The sequence below is a fragment of the Brachyistius frenatus genome, unplaced genomic scaffold, assembly GCF_029030835.1.
Source record: "Brachyistius frenatus isolate BFR_SWC_R1_liver_20210118 unplaced genomic scaffold, ASM2903083v1 Contig_2, whole genome shotgun sequence".
NCBI lineage: Eukaryota > Metazoa > Chordata > Actinopteri > Embiotocidae > Brachyistius > Brachyistius frenatus.
In genome coordinates, this window is record NW_027210601.1 from 2,846,756 (window position 1) to 2,873,802 (window position 27,047).

Below are 27,047 nucleotides of genomic sequence, written 5' to 3' on the forward strand. Positions count from 1 at the left end.
ATGAAATGACTTGTGTGCAGTCTTAACGGTTTTGTAAAAGCAAAATGACCTCGATGCCAAACATGAAAAAGTTATATGGTTTTGGTATTCGGACTAATCAAACAGAAATAAGAAAGTGATTCATACCAGTACCAGATTATTAGGAGGAGAGCAAGTGCCAGTAAATGACCAGGCTGAGCTTGTTAGAGATGAGAGGAATGTTTTGACTCTCTAGGAGGCTTTTCTCCAGACTTGTCGGTAGCCTCTCGCAGAGTTAGGTACTACAGTGGCTTAATTTTGGCATACCTGCTGTCAGGCAGCGGAAGCGGCTCACATCACTGTGAGTGTTTAGTATGAAAGAATGAGGAGAACATTTGTCACTGTGCACAAGAAGGACACGGGGAACCGAGTTGGTGGGGTGGGTGAGTAGTGAAATGTGGTTTTGATTAAAGTGGGAGGCAGCGACTTGAGTTTGTGTGCTGTTTTCCAAGTTTACGAAATAGAGGAAGAGGATGGAAAAGCTTTGAGGAAACGGGGAAAGAGCACAGCGATTGATGGAGTGTTAAAGAAAAGAGGGAGGTGTGATTTGAGTGTGGTATGTGTAGCGTGGGGGAGTCCGCCGTTTTGAGGCAAAATGGAGTGAGTAATTGAAGTATACACAGAAAGGAGGGCGTGGGGGAACTACAGGCGAGGCTCCAAAAACTGTGCTGCGTTTACTGTGTGGTTCAACAACAACAACAAAAAATCTCTACTACTGTTTTCCACAGTCATAATCCAAAACAAACATGGTATAATTGCAGACTCCTTTTACCTCCTGCTACAACGTTTTACTGATGTGACGACTTGTATGACTTTCCTGAGGCTCCACTAAGTAGTTCTTTTAGTGCTCCTTGCTAATGTAGGGCTCAGAGAAACCGCCGGCACGTTGACGCTCTATCACTCACTCTCAGTTGCTGCTGGCGAAGGCTGGGAAAGGCGGCCGGATCCTCTGTCTAGTCCCAGAGGACCCAATGTGCTGAGGTCACAGTTCTGAATTGCCTCCAAATGACTTCACCCACAGAAAGCACCTGCTTGGGGGCGAATCCGCATTAAATCACTCAGTGGCCATGGGGAGCCGTAGACAACTTCATTGAATTGGGCTGTCCTCTAAGGAACACAATTAAGAAGCCTGCTGCTCTCTGCTGCTGCTGTGCTAACGTAGGGTATGAGCTGTTTGCCACTATCGCAGGCAACTGCTTTCACTGCAACTAATGAGGGTACTTCAGGGATTGCTCATTCGGCATCTTACCCTGTAACACTTGGCAGTACTGTGGGATTAACTATTGACTGGAAAACGTGGGCTTTGTAAATTGCAGGTGGACAATTCAGAGTCCTTGTGCTTAAGGTTACATTTCTCAGGTGGAAGAGGCATGTCTGTGTAAATAGGTCACACATTGTTATAGGCTGTGAGGACGAGCACACCATAAAAAGTCACCCAGACAGGGTGAAGGACAGCCTCTAACCAAATAGATGATAAAAAAAAAAAAATTGTTACCCTCCATCTGCTTTCCCCCTATCATTCATTTTATACTTCTTAGTTGTAGGGCACCTTTTACAACCGTCAGTCTTTGGTTGATGTTCTGTGTCGCAGTGACTAATGTGGAATTTGTTTTTGTCTCCTCCACCCTCCCTTTTCTTCTTTCTCCCTGCTATACCTGTCTCTCCCCCGCTACAGTTGAAGGACGGAGAAAGAGGGCTGGACAGCCGAGGAAGGGAAAGAAGCCGCCTCAAAACAAGGAGCGCTTCACCCTCACCGTTATCCCCCTCCCCCTTTTCCCCCTTCACCCCTATCCCATCCCCAGACAAAAACTCTACCTGGCATCCACAACATCCACTCCCTAATACACTTGAACACCCCCTAAAGTTCTGATGGATCAGAAGATTCAGGGGAGAACTGCAACTCCACCCCCACTTCTCTCTGGTGCTCCCACAGGGGAGCGAGAGAAGGAGGGAGGGGGTGGAAAGAAAGACGAAGAGGAGGAAAAGAAGAGGGACAGAGAGAAGGAGGGCACTGCCACGGTCTCAGCTGGTGCAGGAGGTGCAGGTGCAGGAGGAGCCAGTGGCGACCAGTCTCATTTCTCCATCAAAGAGAGCAGCCTGTCCGAGGGCAATGTCAAACTTAAGATTGGTCTTCAAGCAAAACGCATGAAAAAGCCCCCTAAGATCTTGGAGAACTATGTGTGCCGACCAGCCTTCAGGGCCACTGTGAGGCATACAGGCCGCGGAGGAGGTGGCGCTCGTGGAAACCGTGCAGGAACTACAGGTGATGTGACGGCCAGTCGGAACCAGAGTCCTTCACATGGCAGGGAAAAAGAGAGGGAAAAGAGTCCCAGTGTAAACAGACCGCCGGGCCAATCATCTTCATCAGCTTCCTCCGCTAAAGCTCCCACACCACCGCCGGCTGCTCCTCCTGCTGCCAGCACTACCACCCTGTCACCCTCCCAAGTCAACGGGAGTGCTCCAGCGAAAAGGGTAAGGAGGGAGAACATTGTCAATTTATGTATTTTTTAATCAGCATTAGTTTCCCACTTTGCCAAAAGTAATACAGTATAAGCAGTATACTCCTGTAATTTATTATTTCTACTTCGTGTACATTGGTAAAGCTGTGGTCCACAACAAGGCTACCCTCGTAATCACTGTGTTATTGCACAGATAAAGAGCAGATCATAAATTGTTCTTTAGTTTTCTTTGTCTTCTCTGTTGGCCTGCCTCTATTCACCACACACACCGCCCCCTCCAATCTCCCTTGGTCTGTATTGCCTGTCCTCTGTCTCCGCCTGGCCATGTCGTCTCCACCCCCATCCCTGCGTGACCTCTCTCTAGCTCTTCCTCTCTGTCCCCAATCTAACCCTATGTGTTATTGAGTGTAAACGCCCCCCTCCCCTATCTCCCCCCGGGGTAAGCTCATGAAGCAGCACTGGGCTGAAAATTTTATCCATGAATAGAAGTTTGGAAAAGTGTAAAGAGATAATCTTGCTTTTGGTGTGAGTGTGTGATGTCATACTATGTGTAACTTTGTATTACGCTACCTTACCTTTTTTGTAAAATCTTGTTTTGTGTTGCTCTGTGCGCATGTGTTTTAATTGTGACCTGTCACAGGACAATAGATACAAATTAAGTTAAAGCTAACTCTGGTACCATACATCAGAAGGTAATACACGTTTAATATTGCACATGGTTCTTTACAAATTGCTGATTGATTGTTCTACTTGTAGCTGAGGCCGTCTCTGGCCAGGTGTGTCAGATTTAGTTCGCACCGTAGCTGTTGTTTTCCCACATTGTAAAATGTATGTGTTTAATACTTTGCTTAAAAATAGCTCAAGAATTTAGCAATTAACTTTATACATGCAACCCTGTAATGTAGAAATTGGGCAGTGTATTTCTTGATTGTAATTATTAATCACCTACCTTTTTTTTTTTTTTTTTTTTTTTTTTTTTTTGCAGGGACCACCAAAGATAGATTGCAAGTCTGATTCAAAGTCAGACACAAAAGCAGCCTCCACAACATCTGAGAGACCCCTGAACCTTCATCGCCCTCCACCAGACAGCAAAACGCATTCCTCTGGGAAGAAAACACCGACTCAACAATCCAACCCCCGGACATCGCCACCCTCTCCACCAATACCTGCATCAAAAGAACCCAGCTTCGAAGGTGTCAACACTCCACAATACACCTACGGCACAGAAAATCAGAGAGACAAGGATAAGGGTGTTCAAAGTTGGGGAGCGCCCACAGTCACTGAGAAATTAGCTCAACTTATAGCGACTTGCCCACCATCAAAGACCCCCAAGTCGGCCAAACCCGCAAAGATTGATCCTACTCCTCCTCTCCCAAGCTCAGGCTTTATGGCTCCTACAGCAAAGCAACGAGACAGGGCAATGGCTAATAGGAACACCTATTCAAGAATGGTTCACCTTTCTCCTCCACCTCCTGTGTCAAGACCACCTGGTAGGCCCTATGGTTCTAGGAACAGAGACAGTGTTATGGAAAATTCACCCACCCTGACACCACTGATGAAGGAGGACTTGGAAGGGGCTGAAAAAGCTAGTAGCAGCAGCGGCAACAACAGCATCAACACGAGCAGCAGCAACAGCAGTAGTCGCAGCAGCAGTCCATCATTCACCTATGGCAATAACCGCCTGTCAGCCATGTCAAAGGACAGCAACAATGACAACAGCAACAGTAGCATTTCAAAGACACAGTCACGTCCTGCTCACTGCGTCCCCCACACCACATCCTCACCATCTTGTCCTATTTCATCCTCTTCCTCCACCTCAGCTGAGCAGAGGATAGTGAGTGCAGTGAGTCACCTTGGCTCCCCTGTGCCCTCACAAGGACATCATGCACGAGAGTCCCCTGCCCTGGCAGAGGAAAGCAGTGCAGGTGAGAGGGAGCAAGACAGGGACAGCCCCAGAGACTTAACCAAGTGCCCTCCTTCAACAGGAACAGGAAAGCCAGATGGGAAAGACAAGGGGGCAAGTAATCAGTCATTGCGAGTTGAGAGGGGGAAGAGCTCTAGTCCGAGTAAGCGCAGTCCCAACCGGGATAGCAGCCGATCTGGACGGGCTAGCAGTCCCTCTGAGTCTGTTAGACAGAGGGCACCTTCTCCACCGGAGCCGGATGATGAAGAAGGCCCAGCAACACCTCTTAGGGATGATTCTCCTGATTCATCCCTAGACTCTCCCGCAGAGCAGGACAGCAAACCCCTTAAAAAACGCAGGGGCAGGAAACCTCGCTGGTCCCGTGTTATGAACAAGACACAGAGTCAAAGAACAGGCCAGGAAAGTCCCTTCAATGAGAACAAAACCATCATGCCTTTACCTTCAAGCTTGGAAACGCAATTGCCGCCGATTAAAAGAACTGTAGGCAGGCCTCCCAACCCAAATAAGGTCAAACCAAATCCTGTGCCACAAAGTTCAGTGTCACAGCTCTTCCCACCCCAGCCTAAGAAAAGGGGAAGGCCAAAGTCCAAAATGCCGAGGCTTGACTCCCCGGCCTGTGGGACCACCCCTAACAAGTTGGCTCCCTCAAAGGTCTTTTCATCTTTGCTGAAGTCCAAAGAAGAGCAGGACCCACCTGTTCTTCATCCAGAGGTGGACCTGAACCCACCTAAACCTATGCCTAGAAAACGTGGACGCCCCAAGCGCCTTCCTCCTACCTTACCCCAGGAGGGTCAGCCTCCCACATTGGCTCCAGAAGCAGGGGACATGGGAGACAAATGGTTCCGCAGCAAAGGAAACGGGCAGCTTATCATGAAAACTATTATTGGCAAGATAAATAAGATGAAAAGTGTAAGGAGGAAGCGTATACTCAGTCAAATCCTTTTAGGCCCAAGAACAGAAGACACCCCTAAAGGCACCACCAGTGGGGTGGTTGGCTCTGTGGAGGCTGCAACCCAATCATTGTCTTCCCTGGCGGCCTCTTTTGGGGGAAAACTAGGGCCACAAATTAATGTCAGTAAAAAGGGCACAATATACATGGGTAAAAGGAGAGGCCGTAAACCAAAAGCAGCAGCTAATGGCACAGCTACCACGCCACCACCAGAACCCTTTCTATCTCCAAACACCACTTCACCTCTCCATCACCATCAATCGCTCTCTCTGCATCAGCACCAGCTCTCCTCTTCAGAGGTCTTTCCTTCTCCCTCCCTCTCACAATCTAGTGGAGGCCACAGTCCCATCAGTGATGCCAGCTTTGTGGAGCCAGGCTCAGTGCATTTTGCAGGTCACTCTCACTATTCTAACTCCCATCATGGCCACAACACATTCTCCTTCCCTCCCCCCACCTTTTCAGCCCCTAATCCTCGTAACCCAGGGCTAGGCGCGACATCATCATCAATGGCCACAGCAGCTTCCCAGAAAAAGTCATCTTGCCGTGGATACCATCACCACCACCATCATTACAGGCAGCACTACCATTACCATAAGCTTTCCCCTCCCAGGCCACTCCATCCTACCTCCCCTGCCCCCCTGAGTGAGCTAAAAGAAGCGACTCCATCACCAGTTAGTGAGTCACACAGTGAGGAGACGGTGCCCAGTGACAGCGGTATAGGAACAGATAATAACAGCACCTCTGACCGTGGTGAGAAAGCTGGAGGGGCAGGTGGCCTCGGAGCAATCGGGATGCCACCTGGGATGGGCAGTGGATTATTAATGCCAGGGGTCATTGGTTCAGCGATGGGTCCAGGGATGGGCCTTAATTCCAGAGGCAGGCGTCGACACTCAACTGTGCTCTTGGAACATCCCTCACCCTCTCCATCACCCCACGGGGCAAGGTCATCACCCGATCCCCGGAGACCTCACCCAGCAGCCCCCGCATCCTCCCTAATGGGACACAAGGAGAAACATAAGCACAAGTGTAAACGCCGCAGCCATGGATGCCCTGGCTACGACAAGCTAAAGAGACAGAAGCGGAAACGCAAGAAGAAGTACTTGCAGCTGCGCTCCCGGCGGCTTGACCCAGACTTTCTTGCTGAGTTAGATGAGATAGTTGTGAGACTAAGTGAAATACGGATTGCTCACCGTACCACAGGGCACCGGCTTGGCAGTGGAATAGGCATAGCAGCGGGACCAAGTAGAGTGCCAGGGGTGGGGAACAGGGCCAGTGGTGGCATAGGGGGCACGAGTGGCCCTCCTCCACATCACTATGTTCACAGGGACCTCCTGCCTACCATCTTCAGGGTTAATTTTGGCAGCTTCTACTCTCATCCTGCATACTCCTGTGACCCCTTGCACTATGTTCGTAAACCAGACATGAAGAAGAAACGGGGACGGCCTCCCAAACTGAGGGAGTCCATGTCTGAGGTTCCCTTTGTACCTGGGCTAGGGTTCCCACTCTCCAGTGGAGGTTTCTACCACCCCTCCTACAGTGTTCCTTACTCATCTGGGCCCTTGGGGTTGGGGTATTACAGAGGCTATCCTCCAGCAAGTGCTCTGTATCCCCACCCGCACCACCAGTCACCCCACACAGCCCCATCACACCACTCTCACCACTCGCCATCTTTCCCCCCTCCTCCCCCCACGTCTTACATGCACCATCATCACCCTTCACATCTCTTGCTGAACCCTTCCAAATTTCATAAGAAAAAACATAAGCTGCTTAGGCAGGAGTACCTTGGTGGAGGAAGGTCCCCTGTCCTGTACCCACCCATGTCCTCTGAGCTTTCCTTCAACTGGCACCACAAACACAAACACAGACACAAACACAGAGAGCGCTGTGCTGAGGAGGACAGGGAGGAATCAGCAAGAGGTGGATCAGGGAGCCGGGCTAGTGCAGGGATTTCTGAAAGTGGAACATCAGGTAAAGGAGAGCGAGTTGGCAGTTTAGGAATGGCAGACTCTTTACAACGATGCCGCTTTGGACGCGACACCGCCAGCGCCAGCACCAGCACCAGTGCCAGCAAGCCAACTGCTGCCACCTCTGCCAACTCCCCTTCCTCCTCCTCGTCCTCATCTGCAGAAAGGTACAAGCGCAAAGAGAGCTCCATGTCATGTCTAGGACCTTCCAGACTTGCACTGGGTAGCAGCTCTAAAGGCCACAACCCAGTTGAGTCCTGGTTCAGAATGGGCAGCTCTGAAGCAGACTACTCGAAACTTTCACGGAGTCAAGTGGTACCCGGTCAGGGGTCTTTCTCAGATGGACGGGCGGAGGACCCAGCAGGCTGCTCGGAGAGCGAGGATGAGGAGCCTCTCACTCCCACAGAGGATGTAGAAACCCGTGATTCTCCAAACCTTACAAATCTGTTTGCCTCGGCTCTGACCCGCACTTCACTGAAGGGGGGCAGAAGCAGAAAGGCCGAGGTAGTTGCAGAGAGCTCCAGCTTCACCCACATGGATCGGCCGATGAGGAAAGATCGCTCAACGTCAGCAGAGAGGAGAGAGTTAGGTAGGTCTAATTTGGTTGAGTAAAACTGTAAAGGGATCTGTATGAATAGGCGGCCTGCAGCAGAGCATGCCGTGATGAACTGATACATGTTACAACAGCATAAACATGATCTATTTAACAGAAAACACTTTGCAGCACAGAGCTATTTTAATTTATTTGCTCTTGGCGATTCCGTTCACAGAATTTTTTTTATCTTCTATTAATCATGTAACTCTACAAGCTTGTGACTTTGATGAGCAATTCAGCACAGAACATCTTTTGACCCAAATAAGTGGTGACATTGTAAAAGGTTACTGGAGTCAATTGTACACCAAATTTGTTTTCCAAAAATAGTTCTGATGCGTTTGTATTATCAATCATGTGTCTGAATATGATTGGCTGATGCCTGATGAGCTTTATGACTTGGCGCAGCTATGGTGAAACTAGAACAGTGTGCAATCAATTAGATCCAGCACTAATTCCTGGATCGTGTATTTGGGCAGTAACCCTTCCAAACGTTGCCATATGGCTCAGCAAATTGGATCTTAAAGTTTGCTTGATCTCTACAGAGTGAAGCATGTTTATCTCTTGAAAATCCTTCATTGTGTGTTGAGAGATTGTGTTGTGGTTACCACTGGAACCACCCATACCTCAGTTGTGGCTAGAACAAACAACACAGGAAAATGATCAGTTCTGTCTCGGTAGCTCCCTCAGCTGTCCCCCATCTGAGAAAATGCAATATGGAGTGAAATTGGCCACTTATTTTGGTGAAAAAAAAATTCCCCTTGAAAGAGTCGGTGACATCCCCTGTGCATACGCTGTCTGACATTTGGTAGCTCTTACTAGTGGTTACCGGCTTGGCAAAAAAAGAATGCGGAATTACTTAAACTGGCTCTTCTGTGAATGCGCATGGCCACAGTTGGCCACAGTTGATACAGCATTTCTGCTAGAGCTCATCTTACTGAAGGGGTGGAGTATTTTGTTAACATGCTATATTTAGTAGACTTTTCCCTCAAAAGCCCACAATGTGAGGCCTAGTTCTATTCATCAGTTCACCCAGCACCTGGGCTGAGCTAATGTTGCTGATGCAAGACAGTGCTTTGGCCAAGATCTTGCTTCATTGGCGTGCCTCTCTGAATGCCCTCTAAGCCTGATGTGTGTGTGTGTCTGTGTGCGTGTGTGTCAGTTTTACCTGATGTTTATGTGCTTGTCTGTGAGTAAAATGGCAAGCTGGAAGGTCCCTGTTGAGGCAGCATGGTGCAGTTCAAACCAAGACAGGGTAATCCTGGATTACACAGCGGGACACTGGGTCACTCAGTGGTCACAGACAGCACTGTGAAGGTATAGGGGTGGCCAAGGGTGCGGACTGGGCCGGCACACAAGACAAGTAGGGAATGACATTGTAGATAAATGCACACTGACAGAAGAGGGATGTGGGGGAAAAAAGGAGTGTACGGGAGGCCAGCTGTAGTACAAAAGAGCTGGTGCGAATTGGTACGTTTCCATCCAAATCTGCAGGTTCAAAGCTAATTTACATTTCAGGAAAAAAGAAGTCAAACCGTGATGGTTAAAAGTGTGCTCAACTCTACTAATTAGCTAGTTTACTGGTCATCCCGCTCTGATCTTGTCTTTCTCAGTGAGTTGCATGTTTGGGCGCTCTGATGTCACAGAGCCTGAATTAATGATGTTGTTTGACTTAGACCAGTAATATAACTAGTAGTAGTAATAATAATAATAATATATGATGATAATAATAATAATACACAAGTAATAATACTTTTATGATGTTTCTAATGATTAAGTTTCTTTACCCTTGGCCCTTTTGCATATGTTTTCATTGGTGCGTCAACTTCTTCCCCTTAGCCAAGTTTTTTTTTTTATGCGTTTAGATTTATTGTTTTTGGCATTTGGAGGAATATATGTAGGATGTGAAGCAGTGTTTTGCTGTCAAAGGATGAAAAGCGAGAAGGTGAAAGTGGAAGATGAGGGTGAAATGAGTATAACGATAATGGAAAAGAGCAGCAGTTTCCGAAAAGATGTACATGAGAATAAAAAGTGATCCAAAGGGTCTAAAAGAAAAAAAAAAACGGTATTACTCAGATTTCTGATTGTTGACATATAAACTGTCCAAATGCCTCTTGCCATTGCTAAGAACCTTTAAGAAACTGCTCTGTGTGCCCTGCTGTTTTAATGCTGAATATGCAGTATTACTTTGCTGTTTCTTTTTCCAGGCTCATCAGGTATCCAGACGAGAGGAGTTGCCCTGCCGACCTCTGAGGGGCCTGAAGGATCCTTGCACCATCGGCAGCAGCACCATCACCAACCTCCACTGTTTCACTCCCACGGCTCTGCTTCCTCCTCCTGCCTCTCTCCTTCTCAGGACTGTTGCTTGGATGCCTCCCTGCCCCACTACTCCCACCGGGCACAACCATCCAAACACAGCCTGCACCACGTCAACAAAATCCTGCGTGCCAAGAAGCTGCAGAGACAGGCTCGTACAGGAAACAACGTGGTGAAGAAGAGGGGCCCGGGACGTCCCAGGAAACACCCGTTACCCTCCCCGCCACCGTCTCCACCCCCTGTGGTTGAGTTGAATCAGACCCGACACAGGGACAGAGCGGGAGAACGGCTAGCGGTAGGAAGAGGGTGGGAGGGTGATACCGTGACAGATGCCATTGAGGCAGTGGTCCAGGGACAGCGTAGAAAAGGTCAGAAGAGGAAGCACTGGGAGAAAGATGGGGATGGGGAAGAGGAGGTGGAAGAGAACAGGGAGGTAGAAGAGACTGAGGAGCAATTGCCGGACAGAGAGCAGAACCTGGGAAACCTGGTGGCAAGAGCCAAAGCTGGGACAGGAAGAATGTGGCTTACCCAAGACGAGCTCCAGCACTTTCATGGGTAAGCATTTTTTCCTTGCACCGTTGCACATTAACCTTTATATCTGAATGTCTCAGCTGTGGGACGGTGATTATTAATGTTAGGATTCAGTGCTGGTATGTATAGGAACATTTATTAAGTCCAGTTGTCACTAGATACCAAGTCATGGTTCTATTTTTAGTCCAATGGAAAGCAAGCCAGATGGCCACTGCTCCCCGGAGCGCCCAGCCACGGTCTCCAGGGAACAAGCTCCGCCCATGCCCATAACCAGCCAACGAGAGAAGAGGGCAGCCAGACCTCCGAAGAAAAAGTTTCAGAAAGCAGGGCTTTACTCTGATGTGTACAAGACCGAAGAGTGAGTCCCAAACACATCTTAAACAAAATCATTTTTTTCTTCTCATGTTTATCTAGCAACACACACCATATGTCGTTTTTCTGCACCGCTATTGACCTTCTTTCACATTTTTCTTTACCTCTTTTGTAGCCCACGTAGTCAGCTTCTACAGTTAAAGAAAGAGAAGCTAGAGTACATACCTGGGGAACATGATTATGGATTGTTTCCTGCTCCAATACATGTTGGTAAGTTTTGTTGAATTGTTAAAATAAATTTGAGTGCGTAATAATTAAGCGACCAGTGTTTTTGAACACTATACGAGTAAAAGTCCTTCATGTATGTTGTTAAAGGTGTGCGAAAATCTGTCATGTGTCTGTATTTGGTGTAAGATAATTGGCCTGGCTTATGAAGTTGGATTTCTCAGTTAGTTGAATGTAGCGCTGATTCATTTATATGGCCAAAATGACTTCCTTCTTCTCTATTGATTCAACTTAATTTTCTCTCCCTGAATTTCCCCTTCTTGTTTTGATTTTTCAGGAAAGTACCTGAGACAGAAGCGCATTGATTTCCAGTTGCCTTACGACATCTTATGGTTGTGGAAACACGATCAGGTGATCAATCTTGTTATGCACAAGTAGTTTAAGGGTTTTTCTATTCAGTGTGAAAAACTGAAAAGTTTGAAAACTTAGGTGCTCAGTTTATATCATGTAAGTATTTATCTTTTGTGTTTAACATTCTGTTTTTGTGTTTCAGCTTTACAAGAGGCCTGATGTCCCCCTTTATAAAAAGATCAGATCAAGTGAGTAATTGGATTTGTCCCAGTGATCCAGCCAAATTGTAATTTGTAGCCTGATCAATTTATTTTCTAACACTTCATTGTCAATCAGTGAGACACAGGGATTTGTGTTTCGTTAGTTGCCGCAATTACTTTGAACATTGTCGTTCTTGTTATCAGGTTTATGCATAGTTTGCAAAACAGGAAATAAAGATATCGGACGGTGGTCACACGTTGTGGTGCGTAAGAAACTGTAAATGTGAAATGGTAATCCCCTGTTTCTGTGTCACAGATGTCTATGTGGATGTGAAGCCTCTCTCTGGTTATGAAACAACAACATGCAACTGTAGAGCTCCTGAGGCCTCTACTGAAAATGGCTGCTTGGATGACTGCCTGAATAGGTACGGATACAAAACTGCAAATACATATTTAAACGTTTTCCCATAAGGGATAACAGTGTTAATTATAATTCGGAAGTTACATATTTGTTTAGAAATTAAATGTGTGAATAAAGGGGAAAACATGGATTCAAGAAAAAGCAGACACTCCTCAGCCTCATTTGACATCTTTTCAAATGGGTTGTTTTCCCACAGAATGAGCTTTGCCGAGTGTTCGCCGAGCACCTGTCCATGTGGTGATCATTGTGACAACCAGCACATCCAGAGACACGAGTGGGCCCAGTGTCTGGAGCGATTCCGTGCCGAGGGCAAGGGTTGGGGCATCCGCACCAAGGAGTCTCTCCGCTCTGGACAGTTCATCATAGAGTACCTGGGAGAAGTGGTCAGCGAACAGGAGTTCAGGTGAGACTAAAACACCTTATTGGGTGTTCATCATGGAGGTGTCAAAAGATGTATGATATTCTGTTTTTCTGCCCATTTTATCTCCTCTTTGCCTCAGTTTAGAACATTGTTCACCTTGGAGATTGATGAAAACCTCTCTTTTAATCTGCTTCCTACCTTCCATGTTTTAGGAGCCGTATGATGGAGCAGTACTTCTCCCACAGTGGCCAATATTGTCTGAACCTGGATAGCGGCATGGTGATTGACAGCTACCGAATGGGCAATGAGGCACGCTTCATAAACCACAGCTGCGAACCCAACTGTGAGATGCAGAAGTGGTGAGTGTCATGGCAGCATTATACCTCTGCTAATACCCTTGTGGTGCTTTTGGGTTCTTACCAAAAGACAGATTTGGCTAAGCCTTTTTAGGACTGAGCCTGAGCAGTTGCCACAAGTTGTTATGGATTTACAATTTAGCCAGACTGAACTGCATTTGTTAGTCTGTGATGACAAATAAGGAGTACTACTGTCACTCTGTAGATGTAGTAGTCCAAATCGTTATAGTTTTACCAGTTCAGGACAATCAGATAAAGCCAGGCCGGCATGGTGAAACAAGTGGTATTGCTGAATGTGGGAGCTGTGCCAGAGAAGCTGATTGCCGTGTCCAACTTTATAATTCAGTACTTTGTTTTCTAATTGCTTCCATCACTTCAGTTTAACGAACTAGAAATATATCCGCTCATTACCTAAATAGTTAGAGTCAATTGCTCTCTGTTTCTGCCCGATGACTTCGGTGAGCTGGCGTGTTTCTTCTTCCTTCTGTAATAGACAAACTGACTGTAGTGGAAATACCACAAAGGGCCTTAAAGATATTCAGCAAAGCTAGCTTGGCCACAAAATGTGCTGCTACAGTTGTTGTATTTTGTACTCCAAACCCATGTTATCAGAGACCAGGGATTACAGTATACATAACTTTATGTTTCTTTAATGCATGTGAATGTAGACTTTTTAGATCCCCTTAATGTGATCCAAATTATATTTTCAGAAGTTTTTTGAAGTTGTATGGATTTATTGCAGCTCTACAGTTAAAGCAGTTTAACCTAAGACATGGATTAGTATTTCACAGTGTGTTAGGCAATATTCGTTGCCCTAGTTTGTGTACCTTACTATACATGAAAGCTCTAAAAGGGACACGTGTAGCAGGTGCGCTTCAATGTAAATGAGAAGGCTCTACATTGAAACCCTAGCCTTATTAATGTGGTTCTGTGGTGGTAATCTGATGAGATCACCTCACTCCTTCTCTGCCAGTGTTCAGAGACCTAAATGGCTTAAAGTTCTCGCACGCTGCCAAAACAATTCACTTGTTTCCTGAGGGTTTGTTCTCACAGCACGACTAAATCCAAAGCAATTGGAGACCTGGCTGAGTCGGCCTCCCTGTGCCTGACTCCTTTAAGTGAAACCTACTTGGTTTATCTTAAGTTGTTACCGTGAATCTGCACGATGCGTCACCATGGTTTCAATTGTGGACAGCTAATGACCTCAGAGAGCTGACTATCACACTGTACCCTCTGCCCTCCAACATAGACGAGCTCATAATCTAGGGCACAGGACTGTGTATGTGTGTGTGCGTAATGTAGAGTGGCTGGGGTGAAATAAAAGACTCCACAAGGATAGAGGATTTTCAGCACAAAGCCTGACGAGTCATCCATCTTGCCACAGAAGAGAGATTACATGCAGCCGGGCCTTAGATACAGCTGTAGCGCTTGAAGACAATGCGCTGAACCAGCTTTTTACCCCTATAGAAGGAATAAATTATCACGTGACTGGCAAACAGAATAGTTTGCTTTATTCTTAGAATAATGGTGAAAACCTGGCGCGCTGTTTCACTTGGAGAGGAGAGAAATAGGAATGACAACGTGTTGAGCGTCACACCAGTCCGTTTACTTTTTTGTACAAAGTTTAAAATGTATTTATTGTAATTGTCTTTCAAACATTGATATTTAAACTTAAAGTTTTAAGTCACACAGGAAAACCTGACTTTAGGGAGAAGGAAACTAATATTTGTTTTCACAGAAGGATCTCCTGTCAGGTTTAGATGCCAGTAGTGACTTTCTAGGTAGTGAGTGGCCTAGAATTGAATCTTCCTATAATTTTGTTCTGAGATGAAATAGCTCGCCTGTTACATAACAACTACAAGCTGGTAGGAGGAGTAATTCTGTTGTAGCAACAGTTTCTGTCAGGACACGCTTTTATCTTCATATTTTATTGCTAAACTTACATGATTAAAAGTGACTGAAGATCCAATAGCCCCCAGAAAGTTCAAAACACACCATGCCACTCCGTGCCCTTTTTCAGAGCGGTGAGTATCTTGAAACTTAAAAATGTTGTTTCATTTAAGTTGAACGTGTGTATTTAGAGGGTTAAAAGTTTTTTAAACATCTTTATGACTTCTTTTCATATGTATTTTGCAGGTCAGTGAATGGGGTGTACAGAATTGGTCTCTTTGCACTCAAGGAGATCACCAGTGGCACTGAGCTCACCTACGACTACAACTTCCACTCCTTCAATACAGAAGAGCAGGTGAAGCACCAGTGATCATTTTCACTTCTTCACGGAATAACATCTTTTTCTATTTTAGCAAGGTCCCTTTCTTACAGACTATACTACATACTCATTTATTTGTATGGCTTTCTTTTTCTTTACACAGCAAGTGTGCAAGTGTGGCTCGGAGAGCTGCCGGGGAATCATCGGAGGGAAGAGCCAGCGTATTAATGGCTTGCCTGGGAAAACGGGAGGGACCCGGCGGCTGGGTCGACTCAAGGAGAAGAGGAAGTCCAAACACCAGCTCAAGAAACGAGTGAGTTGTTGATCTGCATAAAAGTCCTCAGAGTTTGGGTCGGTATCATTGCACTTGTTGTTCTAACTGGATGTTACTTTCTTTTTTTTTACAGTAAAGTAACATTTTATCGCAACATTTTGAGTGAATTTAACTTCAGAAAAGGAGTCCTTAATAGTTTGTTCCAAAGGCTTTATGTGTACTCCCGATTATCAAGTGTTACATACAAATGTTCTGTTTAGTGAAAACCACTGTAGAACCCATTGTTTACTGCAGAAGTTATTGCCTGTTGGATGAAAGTTGTGTCCAAGTCTGGCACGGTCTTGTTAAATATCAGGTGCAGTATCTATGTAGGGCAGGAATGTTTCCGTGTCTCAGAGGTACTCTTAGCGGGCCACAAGTTTTCTACAAAAGTAACTCAGAATACCTGAAAGGGTATACTTTTCAATTTTGGGTTTCAGATCCACTTTTGCAAGTTTAACTGCAAATATTGTGAGCACAAAGTGAGGTACGAAACTAGCAAAGACCAGTGTTTTGCTTGGCGTCGTTTTGCACCAGGTATAAGATAGAGCACTAAGAACCGGCTGTCAAATTCAGATTGAACTTAAATGAAATTTACAAGTTAATTGGCTAAAGATTGTTTCCAATTAAGATAGAAAATACATGAATGCACATTTTTTTTCTTCTTCAGGAGGAAGAGTCCAGTGACACCAACAAGTTTTACCCTCATCTCATGAAGCCCATGTCCAACAGAGAGAGGTAAACACACAAATTCACACACAAGAAATACAGCTGAGACATTACAGTGATTGTAGGACCGGGTATATTACCAAATATTTAATTTTTTTTTTTTTTGAAGAAGAAGAAGAACTTCCTGGAGAAAGCAAACTACATGTGACATATCAAGTGTGAGTTGATGTTAGCACACTGACACACTGTCTTCACACTCCGGTGGTCTCCTCTTCAATCACCAGAAACTTTGTGCTGAAGCACCGGGTGTTTCTCCTGAGGAACTGGGAGAAGATGAGGGAGAAGCAGGAGCTGCTGAAGAGAGAGGGTGAGAGGGAGCGGGACGCTAGCAGCCTCTCCTTGTATACACGCTGGGGAGGAGTCATCCGGGACGACGGCAACATCAAGTCAGGTGAGAGTAACAAGATTAAAGTTTGGCAGAGAAAGTCTAAATACATTTATAAGACGAGAACACATGGGACGAGAAAAAACTGTGTTCGTGGCTACAGTCGCAAGGTGTTGTGATAAATTTATACCAAGAAAACAAATGTAAATGATCCGAAGGAAACTTGATGCATAATCCTCATGCCCCGTTTCCAGATGTGTTCCTGACGCAGTTCTCAGCTCTGCAGACGTCGCGGTCGGTACGGACGCGGAGACTCGCCGCTGCCGAGGAAAACACAGAAGTCACACGCACTGCGCGCCTCGCACACATCTTCAAGGAGATTTGTGACATGATCACCAGCTACAAGGGTTAGTGTCCACGTTGAGAAATACACAGCACGTGTATGTGCGTAGGCAGCCGCAGAACATGTAGCTTACTTTTGTGCTATTCGAGATGTTCTCGCTAGTATAGCCTGATCTGAGGTCTGATCATGGAATCATGATCAGTGATTAAATATAATGAAAGAAATGCTCTTCTTCTGCTTCACTTCAGACTCCTCTGGCCAGACACTTGCTGCTCCACTGGTGAACCTCCCATCCAGGAAAAGGTAAGAGTGCAAACCCGCATGTCGACTGGTTCATTCATAATATTTGTCTCTTTCCCAGACAGCAGTTTTGCTTTGTTATCTAGTCTGTCAGTATACTGCACCCACATAGTGTAACACTTTTATCTTTCGCCACACATTTGAGCCGTGACAGCCTGTGTGTTGAATCTTGTCCAGTGTTGCTAGTAATCAGCTGGTGTCGAAACAATAACAGCTCATTATTTCTCTTGAGCTACATGGTACCAAAGCTGTCATTATCAGGGATTTGGTGGCCATGTAGCCTCATGGGTGCAACATTGATTTAGCTAGAATCAGTTTGTTGACTAACTACATTTGGAGGGACTAATCCTGCTGTGTTTGTGTGCCATCAGGAACAGCCAGTACTACGAGAAGGTGTCTGACCCTCTGGACCTAAGCACCATCGAGAAGCAAATCCTCACCGGCCACTATAAGACTGTCGAAGCTTTTGACACAGACATGCTCAAAGTGTTTCGCAATGCTGAGGTAGGCTGCTGTTGCCACTGATAACGATCCCTTGCTGTCTAGAATAAGAACTGCAGAAAGAGCTTTTGTGTCTGTAAACACATACATTTATACTTCTATCATCACATGTTGCTGGTAGAAGACTGAAGTATTTAAAACTGAACAGTTATAACTCTTTTCAATCACAAGAAAGAATGTTTGGATGTTTGGAGCTCGAGGAACTATCAGAAACTAAAAATCATTTTTGTGCATTCCTGTTTGCATTTTGACCACAAAGTGTGCCTGTTTTTCGTTATGTCTGTCACTGCATGACTGGTATTTGAGTCAGATGTAATGACACACATGTCTGTAAAGTAGATGACCTGCTGAGTGTTTTATGGTTAGTTGGTTCTGGTTTAGAAAGTAACTGCCATGCAAATATCAACAAATAGTTGAATTCCAGCTCACTTTTCTCTCTTCGTCTTCGCGTCCTCATTTACTTGATTTGGTACAGGATTTTCTGTAGTGTGACATTAAGCCCTGTAAGCGTCTACTTGAAAGTTGGAGAACCTTTAGAAAGGTCTACCCCAGGAGCAGAGACGTGTTTTACAGCTGGAACTTTTGTACCGGAGCTAAAGTTAGTCCCTGATTCTCCTGGTCGAAATGCAGATTTAGATTCTGAGTGACTCAACGGCTCTTGGTCCCATTGGAAAGTTCCTGTACTGGTTGAAGTCTATTAGTTTGAGAAATAAAGCCACTGCCAAGAGTCACATTCATTATTGAATGAATTTGTGCTAACATAATTATATTAGTCAAATGGTTAATTGTCTAATATTTGAAAATATTTAGTAGCAAACTAGATGCTTAATCAGTCTTATAGATCTGTTTGTGTCTAACATTAGAAATAAAAAAATATGGTGACTGGATGAAGACTGAGGCTGCTGTAGCATCCAGTCTTCATCATTGAATGGCACTTGTCTCCTGAGTATAACACCCGATTCAAAGAGCTCAATCAATATCTAAAAGCCTCATCAAAATAATCATTGAAGCCGTTTCTGTGCAGCTCCGACACATTCATCCTCACACTCAGTCATTGCTTTCCATTCTTCCTGTCTCTCTCACAAACACCTCCCAGATGGGTTTTAACTTCACGACTGATGATCCTCTGCACATACGTCGCACACCCTTTTGATTTACATCTGTATAGCTTAGCAGTTTAAACAAGTGCCACTTGAAAGCTCTCAGTGTAGCTTACTCGTCCCATCAGAGAAGTTTGAAGTGGACGTATAAATAAGAATCACCCTTTCACCCCTTGGCCCTTTTTGTCAGACTGAAAAAAGCGGGAGAGGAGAGGAATGTGGATTGTTTGTTAAATGGAGAGCTGTGGGGCGTAGACTCTTCAGGGAAAATTTGGCAGCTGCAGTTTTGAATGCATCTTTCTGTGTCAATGACCTTTGTCCAGCAGGAAATTGCCCGTAGGCCTTCAGGCAGATCAGCTCAAAGTTCTGACTGAATGAATGATGAGCGTCTAATTCTGGGGTCAAACACGCACTCCTCTGCCTTACACATGATTTATATCAGCTCTTTCTACTGTTTGTGGGGTCTTGTTGTCCTTGTGCTGTGTGTCAGAACACAATGTCCGTAACAGGTTCATTAAAATGATTTCCTGTAAATGTTTTTCAGCTGCATTTATTACGGTCTTATTTTCCCAACAGAAATATTATGGCAGGAAGTCATCGGTAGGCAGGGACGTGTGTCGGCTGCGGAAAGCGTACTACAGCGCTCGTCACGAAGCCGCGGTCCAGATCGATGAGATTGTGGGCGAGACGGCCAGCGAGGCAGACAGCTCGGATTCGCTGGAGCGCGACCATGGTCACCACCACCACGGAGGAGGGCCCGGATCCCACGACAAGGACGACGACGTCATACGCTGCATCTGTGGAATGTACAAGGACGAAGGCCTGATGATCCAGTGTGAGAAGTGCATGGTAAGGACTCGCAATGACTGATGAGAGCTGAAGAGAGCTGGTCTTTGCTTTGACTGGCACAGAAAGAAATGCAGTTTCTATCATTTCTTTTGGTCTCACTGGATGATAGGTTACACCTGTTTTAGTGAGTGCTTTTCTCTGGAGGCTTCACAGATCTAAGGAGTACTTTGTCAAGGAGATTTTCCAAGGACAGCGTGCAGTCAGTCCTTTGTGTATTCATTATTTTTAGATAGAGAAAATAAGGAGGACAACAAATATTGATGGAGCTTAAGTTCAGAAACAATCCCGGTGGTGAATCAGCAGCACAGAGGACATTAACACAGTGAAGCACTGAGTCTTTTGAGACTCCCTGTTGTGCCAGCTGTTTGCATTGATGTGATTCGACAGTTTTTTTCGTTGTTGTAGGTGTGGCAGCACTTTGACTGTATGCGGCTGGAGACTGAGGTGGAGCACTATCTGTGTGAGCAGTGTGACCCTCGGCCGATAGACAGGGTACGTCTGTCCTTTCCTAACAACAATGAATACTCAACTAATTATTGTCTTTTTCTAGGCCACATTTTGTCACCATCCTCCTCTAATCTCACTGTTGTCGCTACAGGAAGTTCCCATGATACCCCAGCCGAGCTACGCCCAGACCGGCTCTATCTACTACATCTGCCTTCTAAGAGATGAGCTGCTGCTACACCAAGGTAAGGAAACAATAGAAAGCCAGAAATCATCACTTCACACTTCGTCTTTCTACGACTAGAATAATTTAACGGTCTTTTTTCTTTCTTTTTTTTTAACTCATCATCTTGCTGCAGTGGTATATAAACAGGGCTGGGTACCAAACTTTGTTACTTTAATGATACCAACCGGCATGCTTTGGTACTATCTACTGTCGTTAATCAGTTCAAAATTTTGATACCCACACTTTGGCTCTACTTCGGTCTTTCAGGGAACCAATTGTAGTGTCTAGTGATAGCCAACAGCCAACGGAGATTTTGGGGTGGTCAGAAGTGAAACGGGCTGAAAATTTTCAACCAGACTAGGCAGAAGCATTGATTTTTAAACTGGTGTCAAGTTATTTGTTAAGCTCTGTTTGGGAAAATGAATTTGATTTTTTTTTTTTGCTGTTCTTTGATAGCACGTTGCTTATACTTGAAGTTTTCATAAAAAACAACAGTCCACTCGGTGTGTTACAGTGAATCTAAATAAACTATGTGTGCAGTGTGATCTCATTGATTCTCTTGTTCAAAATTTGGACTAAGACATGTTACTCAACTGAGATGTTATACTCAACCTTTCAGGTGACTTAACAGTTTAATAAGCTGTCAATTTCTTATGCAATATGCCTTTGCAGAAAGTAATAGGTCAGGATGTGTGTCGTGTGCAGGTGACTGTGTGTATCTGATGAGAGACAGCAGACGCACACCTGAGGGCCAACCTGTCAGACAGTCTTACCGTCTCTTGTCTCACATCAACCGAGACAAACTTGACATCTTCCGAATCGAGAAACTGTGGAAGAATGAAAAGTAAGTTTATTAGCAGCATGACAGAGAGGCGACACCAGCCAGTGAGAATAAACTTGCATGTCAAGAAGTCGTATTTTGTGGATTATTATTGTTCTCGTGAAATTGCATAGCATTGTCTAATTGGATTATTTACCATTCAAACTCTGAAGGGGTGAGCGGTTTGCCTTTGGCCACCACTACTTCCGTCCTCATGAGACGCATCACTCTCCATCACGGCGGTTCTACCAGAACGAGTTATTTCGCATGCCACTCTATGAGATCATCCCCCTGGAGGCTGTGGTGGGAACCTGCTGCGTCCTCGATCTCTACACTTACTGCAAAGGTAAGAAGAAGAACTCAAATGAACCCACACGCTGGTTTTAATCACCAAACCCGCCTCGATATGTCTGCCTTTTTGAGCGATTAAATCTTTCCCTGACGACTGCAGAGATTTATTTCTTTGCTAGTCCGCTCTCAGGTAGTGAATGTTTGTAAATATGAATATTAAGATTAATATTTCCCTTATGGCTGAACTCAGACGAGCTTTGACCAACAGACACCACAACATCTAAGCGGGCATTTGCTCTTCGAATATGTTATAGCAGCTTAATTACAGCTGTTTCTGGCTAATACAAAGTGTCTTCTTCCTCCAGGACGGCCGAAGGGTGTGAAGGAGCAGGATGTCTACATCTGTGATTACCGCTTGGACAAGTCGGCCCACCTGTTCTACAAGATCCATCGTAACCGTTACCCAGTGTGTACCAAGCCATATGCCTTCAACCACTTCCCCAAGAGGCTCACACCCAAAAGAGACTTCTCGGTGAGAGTAATGGGAGGGTAGGGTCCAGACGGGGTTGGGCTGCCGCACTGGGATCGGTTACTGATTTATAAACACTGAAAGATATTTTAAGAGTGGAGGTAATATTACAGCCCAGGGCATGTTTTGCTTCTGCACCTTGCCGTGCTCAGTGTTTTGGCAGCCTACAGCACAATCCCAAGAGAAGGTGGCGCAAACCAGAAACAAATGAGGAAACCATGATTTCTTTTTGGCACCTGCAGGGAACCATATTCAAATACCTGCTTTGTGATTTTGTCACTTGCGGCAGCATGTTGAGAATTTTCTTTTTTGTTTGGCAAATTATGACCAGTAACACACAGAGAGATGATAGCAAAGCTTTAAGCAAATTCAAAAGCTGTTTCCTAGTCGGAAGATAGTTTGTAGCTTAATGTTTTTCTCTGTTTCACTGCATGAAAGGTCTGTGTCAGGAATCTTAAATGAATGTGACCAAATCGTCTGTGTGATTTCATATTGTGCAAATCTTAACTATGAAACCAGACTTGTATAACACCATGCAAACACTATTTGACCTTGTTTTGATTTTGAAATTTTTGCAGCCTCATTATGTTCCTGACAACTACAAGAGGAACGGGGGGCGATCGGCCTGGAAAAGCGAACGACCCAAAGAAGCTGGAGGCTGCGAGGATGACGGCTCTTCCTGCGGCCGAGGCGACGACTTCCCACCCGAGGCGGAGGACGGGAGAGGAGCGGAGGAAGACATGGACATGGGCCGAGAGGATCCTGAACTTCTCTCAGCGAAGCCCCGAAGAGCAGAGCGGCAGAGAGAGGGAGACGAGGATGAAGACGAGGAAGAGGAGGAGGAGGAGGAAGGACAGGAGGCTGAGGAGCGCAAGGAGCTTGAGGAAGGTTCCACCGAAAGGATGGGAGAGATGCTCGAACTCCCGTCGTCCTCCGCTTCGTCGCCACTTCACCACCCTCCTCTGAGCAGGAGGGAGGCCCAGCGAGAGAGACTCAACAAGATCCTGCTGGATCTGCTGCACAGAACACCCAGCAAGAACGGTGAGGGACCGGGAACACAGCAGGGGGGTAGGTCAACAGACAAACGAGGGCTGCTGTGACACATCATTCAAATATGTTGTATAACATTTCATGTACTGCTATGATTTCTGAATGATTATGTTAGAAGTTGGTGCAAGAAACGTCCCATGTTTATGCTAATTTTCCTTCATGAGAATAAACAAAGGCACCGTTTATTTGGAGCCAGTTTCCACATAAAGTACCACAATGTGTCTTCTTATATATTTATATACCATATTCAAATGGCCTTGGGACTGAGTGAAATAAGAGAGTAGTCAGAAGGTATTGAGACTGACATGTTGTTGATTTAGTTATCAATAACAATATAGATTATTGCCAACATTTATCCTGCAGCTTTTTCCCAGTAAGCCCTTCCAAAGGCACCAACACGCCCTGCGTTGGAGGAAGTGTTTACTGATAAACCATGAGAAGGAAACCGATCAGAAAACAGCTTGTGAATTTATGGAACAAGAATAATACTAAAACTTTTAAAGACATGTATTCAAAGTTGTTTAAGGCTTGTTCAGACCAAAGATTTCTGAGAACATTGCAGCAGTGTGAAGGGGCTCATCCCAGCTTGACTCAAGCCGGCTGGTGGTGCCGCCTGCGACTCAGCTTGTCATGTCACCAGTGGACAGTTTTAGAGCCTAAGGCACGATAGTTGGTGTTTTTTCTGCTAATTAGAGGGGACACACACTCATCTCAACCACGGAGCTTGTCCCGAAAAGGACGGGAGAAACTGACTAAACAGCCGTGATCTCCTGTCTCAAGGTTACAGCATAAATTTCCCTGAACCCCGAGTATTGTGTTAAAGCACCGAAAAACGAAGTCCAGTTGCTGCGCAGACGTCACCCCGTTTGTTCTAGTTGCTTTAGTATAAACTGGCAGGTTTCAGACTGGTGAATCATCTCATTGCCAATCTTTGGTCTGAACTGGCCTTTAGGATTTACATAGAGTAGAGTTTGCTGACTAGGCTGCCCCAAATGACAGGTGAACACGCATCAATAATGTGATAGGTCAGTCCAGAGAGTTGCAAATATTTTTGGACAGTTGACTGTTAAAAAGGAGGTCGCCAAGTCTTTTATTTTATTTATTTTCTAGCATTTTAAACCTGAATGCATCACTAAGAGACACACGTACCTACATTTATCTTTGCCGTTTCTTTGATATAGTACCCTTTTTGTCTCGGCTCCTAATTCCCTTCTCCCTGGCTCTCTCTCTCTCCAGCCATAGATGTCACTTATCTCCTTGAGGAGGGCGCAGGGCGGCGGCTACGGCGACGGACGCTCGGATTTGGCGATTTCGTTTGCAGAAAATAACGTTTCTACGTGCCTGTCATGCACACTGCCTTTCACTGTCGAGAGCAAGGGGCAGAAAATGGAGAGACAGCAAGGCAGGAAATGAGCATTGCTGGTTAACCAACCATTAAGGACCACAATGCATCCCTGCGGGCCTCTTCCAGTTTACCTCTTCCAAGACTTGTCATCTCAACTCTGAGAGGGTGGAGGGGGTTCGGAAGCGCTGACTCCACGGCAGTTTCAGCTTTTCAAAAGTTCTCAAGGAGCACGAAGAGAGAGCTGACCCAGACTTCTTGCTTATTTAAGTAGTATCATGCAAAACCTGTTTTTTTATTTTAAATAAACATAGGAGAAATAACCCATGCACTTAAATGCATTGAATATTACAAAACATTGGGGAGATGAATTCCACTAGCAAGCATCAGAAATGAAACAAGTGGTACTGAACAGGGAAGGATAGAGGGCGTGATGGCTTTCAGTCAGTGGGGATATGAATGCTGGAGAATTGTTCCCCCTAGTGGGACCTTGCTGCAATGAAAAAAATTTAACAAAAAGTAACGCGAGAAGATCTGCACCGCGGGGGGGGTGGGGGGAGAAATGGCATAGGAGAAATGTAGAGTTGAGCGCTGTGCTCAGATGCTGCTCTTGAGAAAGAGAGAACAAGGGTGGTGAACTGCACTTTTGGTACCATGGATATTGTGAAGCTCTGTGTAATGTATCTATAATGAAAACACACTAACACTCACAGTATTTGGATAATGCAGTCTGAAAAAAAAAAAAAAAAAAAAATCAACCAAGCAAGTTAAAAAGTCTATTATCTTTTTCCTGTTATACTGTAGTAACTCATTTAGGAACAGAAGAGGCCTGTGGTGTGTTTGTTTTTAGAGTAAAAGGGAGGGGAGGGAAGATTGCGTGTGCGCTTTTGTTAGTCAAAGTGTCTTGTTATTATTTTTTTATTTTCTCGTGAGGCAGTCAAGCTTCGCCCCTCTTTTTTGAAGAAACATGAGTCACCAGCTAAACTATATCAGGCGGGGAGGGGGGACACCGGCTTTAACTGTAATGCCTTACACAGCCGTGCTCTCCGACTGCCGAGTGTGTGTGTGTGTGTGTGTGTGTGTGTGTGTGTGTGTGTGTGTGTGTGTGCGCGCATACACACTTATTGTGTGTCTGTACTCAGATTTCATGAAAATATACCTTTTTAAAAAAAAAATGAAAAAAAAATTAAGGGCTCGATGGCAATTAACAGTTTTAAGAAAACTATGGAAAACAATACTTAACATGAAATGTATCGTGATGGTCATATTTTCTTATATTCTGTGAGACGGGTGGGGCGGTGTATACTGTATATTGGGAGGGGGAGGGACTTAAGTTTGTTTTTTTTGTCCTTTTTTTTTTTTTTTTTTTTTTTTTTAGACTATGTTCCTGGTTGCCATGGAGAATGTTTTAAAAAGAAATTGTGATATTTGATGAGATTTCTTTCCCCCCCAAATGCCTCTGCTAAAAAGGGACAGGCTGCAATGTCCTACTGCGGTAAACTGACAGAGAAGTGACACGAATGAGACACTGACGGAGGGAGAGAGGGAACGGGAAGCTGTACAGTGCCAAGTTATGTAAATATACACACTTTACATTGAGGAGTGTTTCCAAAAGCAATATCTTGAAAATGGATTTTGTTTATTAATGTACTGTACAGGACTCAGCCCTAAATGTATTATGATTATTATAATAATGATAATATTATAATTTCTTCCGTTTGTATTACTATAATGAAGACACTTAAGCTTGGAGGAAAATGATTTTTTTAATGTCCAGAAAATCTCACCATAAAGGTCCTGACGACATAAAAACATAAGCTGAGTTTTCGTTGCCTATAAATGAAATTCATCTATGTACTGCATGAGCGAGAAGAATGTCAAACGGACACAGAAGGCATTGGGACATGACAGTGACTCCGCAACGACACCTTCGTCACTGAACATTGTTAATAATATTTACTTTTTAAGGAGAAATGTACTCCTTGTCTTTTGCTGCAAAGTGTTGAACACTAAAAAAACAAACCAACATAAAAATGTTATGATATTTTTAAACGGTGACAGAAACAAAAGTAAAGCTGTCATCCCGATATCATGTTTTCATTTTTGTTTTTCTTTCAAATAGGAAACGGTTCCGTTTTGTGATAGCGGTCATGGTATGATGCTTGTACTTGTATTTGTGTGTTTTTGTGTGATTCGTTTAGTTATTTTTAGACAATCACAAAATAAGATGCAAGCATTGTAAATGGCAGACTGGCGGACATTTTGTGATGTGTACAGTTTGTCAAAAAAACTTCTTCCACTCGTTAAAAGTTTGTAATTATGATTCTTAAGTCATGAAAAATGCTGTTGGTTTTTACTTTTTGTTTTATATTTTTTTTTTTTTGTTTTGTTTTGTTTTTTAATAAAAAGCACTACATTATTGTGAATATACTTCATGGTGTTCTTCTTTAAAAAAAAAAGCTCGTGAAAAGAAATGAGGTTCAAATCCTACACTTCAAATAGAAGTCTAATAGAGTTGTTTACAGTGATTTCAACTTCTTTAATGTCAATCCACCATATGACAGATGGATCGAAAAACTTTCTCAGTCTCAATGTACAAAATAAATAGACAAAGCAAGAAAAGCATAAATCTGCAACAACAAAACAATAAAAAAAAAAAGAAGCTATGTTCATGTAAAAATAGCATTTTAGTAGTGA

At 44.7% G+C, this 27,047-nt stretch overlaps 1 protein-coding gene across 3 annotated transcripts in view; it reads left to right on the plus strand.

The window, feature by feature from the left end:
* ash1l (ash1 (absent, small, or homeotic)-like (Drosophila)) overlaps positions 1 to 26,776 on the plus strand; it is a 29,359-nt gene extending 2,583 nt beyond the window's left edge. For 2 of the 3 annotated variants that reach the window (XM_069693216.1, XM_069693225.1), the window contains exons 3-27: positions 1,694 to 2,490; positions 3,463 to 7,903; positions 10,114 to 10,777; positions 10,938 to 11,111; positions 11,241 to 11,335; positions 11,628 to 11,701; positions 11,844 to 11,889; positions 12,158 to 12,266; positions 12,459 to 12,665; positions 12,836 to 12,982; positions 15,116 to 15,224; positions 15,352 to 15,501; positions 16,172 to 16,239; positions 16,455 to 16,621; positions 16,810 to 16,962; positions 17,147 to 17,201; positions 17,570 to 17,702; positions 19,376 to 19,648; positions 20,054 to 20,140; positions 20,247 to 20,337; positions 21,024 to 21,162; positions 21,312 to 21,484; positions 21,795 to 21,961; positions 22,537 to 23,026; positions 24,245 to 26,776. In XM_069693216.1, the coding sequence (XP_069549317.1) occupies positions 1,888 to 2,490; positions 3,463 to 7,903; positions 10,114 to 10,777; positions 10,938 to 11,111; positions 11,241 to 11,335; positions 11,628 to 11,701; positions 11,844 to 11,889; positions 12,158 to 12,266; positions 12,459 to 12,665; positions 12,836 to 12,982; positions 15,116 to 15,224; positions 15,352 to 15,501; positions 16,172 to 16,239; positions 16,455 to 16,621; positions 16,810 to 16,962; positions 17,147 to 17,201; positions 17,570 to 17,702; positions 19,376 to 19,648; positions 20,054 to 20,140; positions 20,247 to 20,337; positions 21,024 to 21,162; positions 21,312 to 21,484; positions 21,795 to 21,961; positions 22,537 to 23,026; positions 24,245 to 24,336 (8,907 nt within the window). In that variant the 5' untranslated portion in view covers positions 1,694 to 1,887 and the 3' untranslated portion in view covers positions 24,337 to 26,776. The remainder of the gene's footprint in view (positions 1 to 1,693; positions 2,491 to 3,462; positions 7,904 to 10,113; positions 10,778 to 10,937; positions 11,112 to 11,240; positions 11,336 to 11,627; positions 11,702 to 11,843; positions 11,890 to 12,157; positions 12,267 to 12,458; positions 12,666 to 12,835; positions 12,983 to 15,115; positions 15,225 to 15,351; positions 15,502 to 16,171; positions 16,240 to 16,454; positions 16,622 to 16,809; positions 16,963 to 17,146; positions 17,202 to 17,569; positions 17,703 to 19,375; positions 19,649 to 20,053; positions 20,141 to 20,246; positions 20,338 to 21,023; positions 21,163 to 21,311; positions 21,485 to 21,794; positions 21,962 to 22,536; positions 23,027 to 24,244) is intronic. The other variant, XM_069693233.1, reaches the window with a different exon arrangement.
* Positions 26,777 to 27,047: the final 271 nt, after the last annotated feature.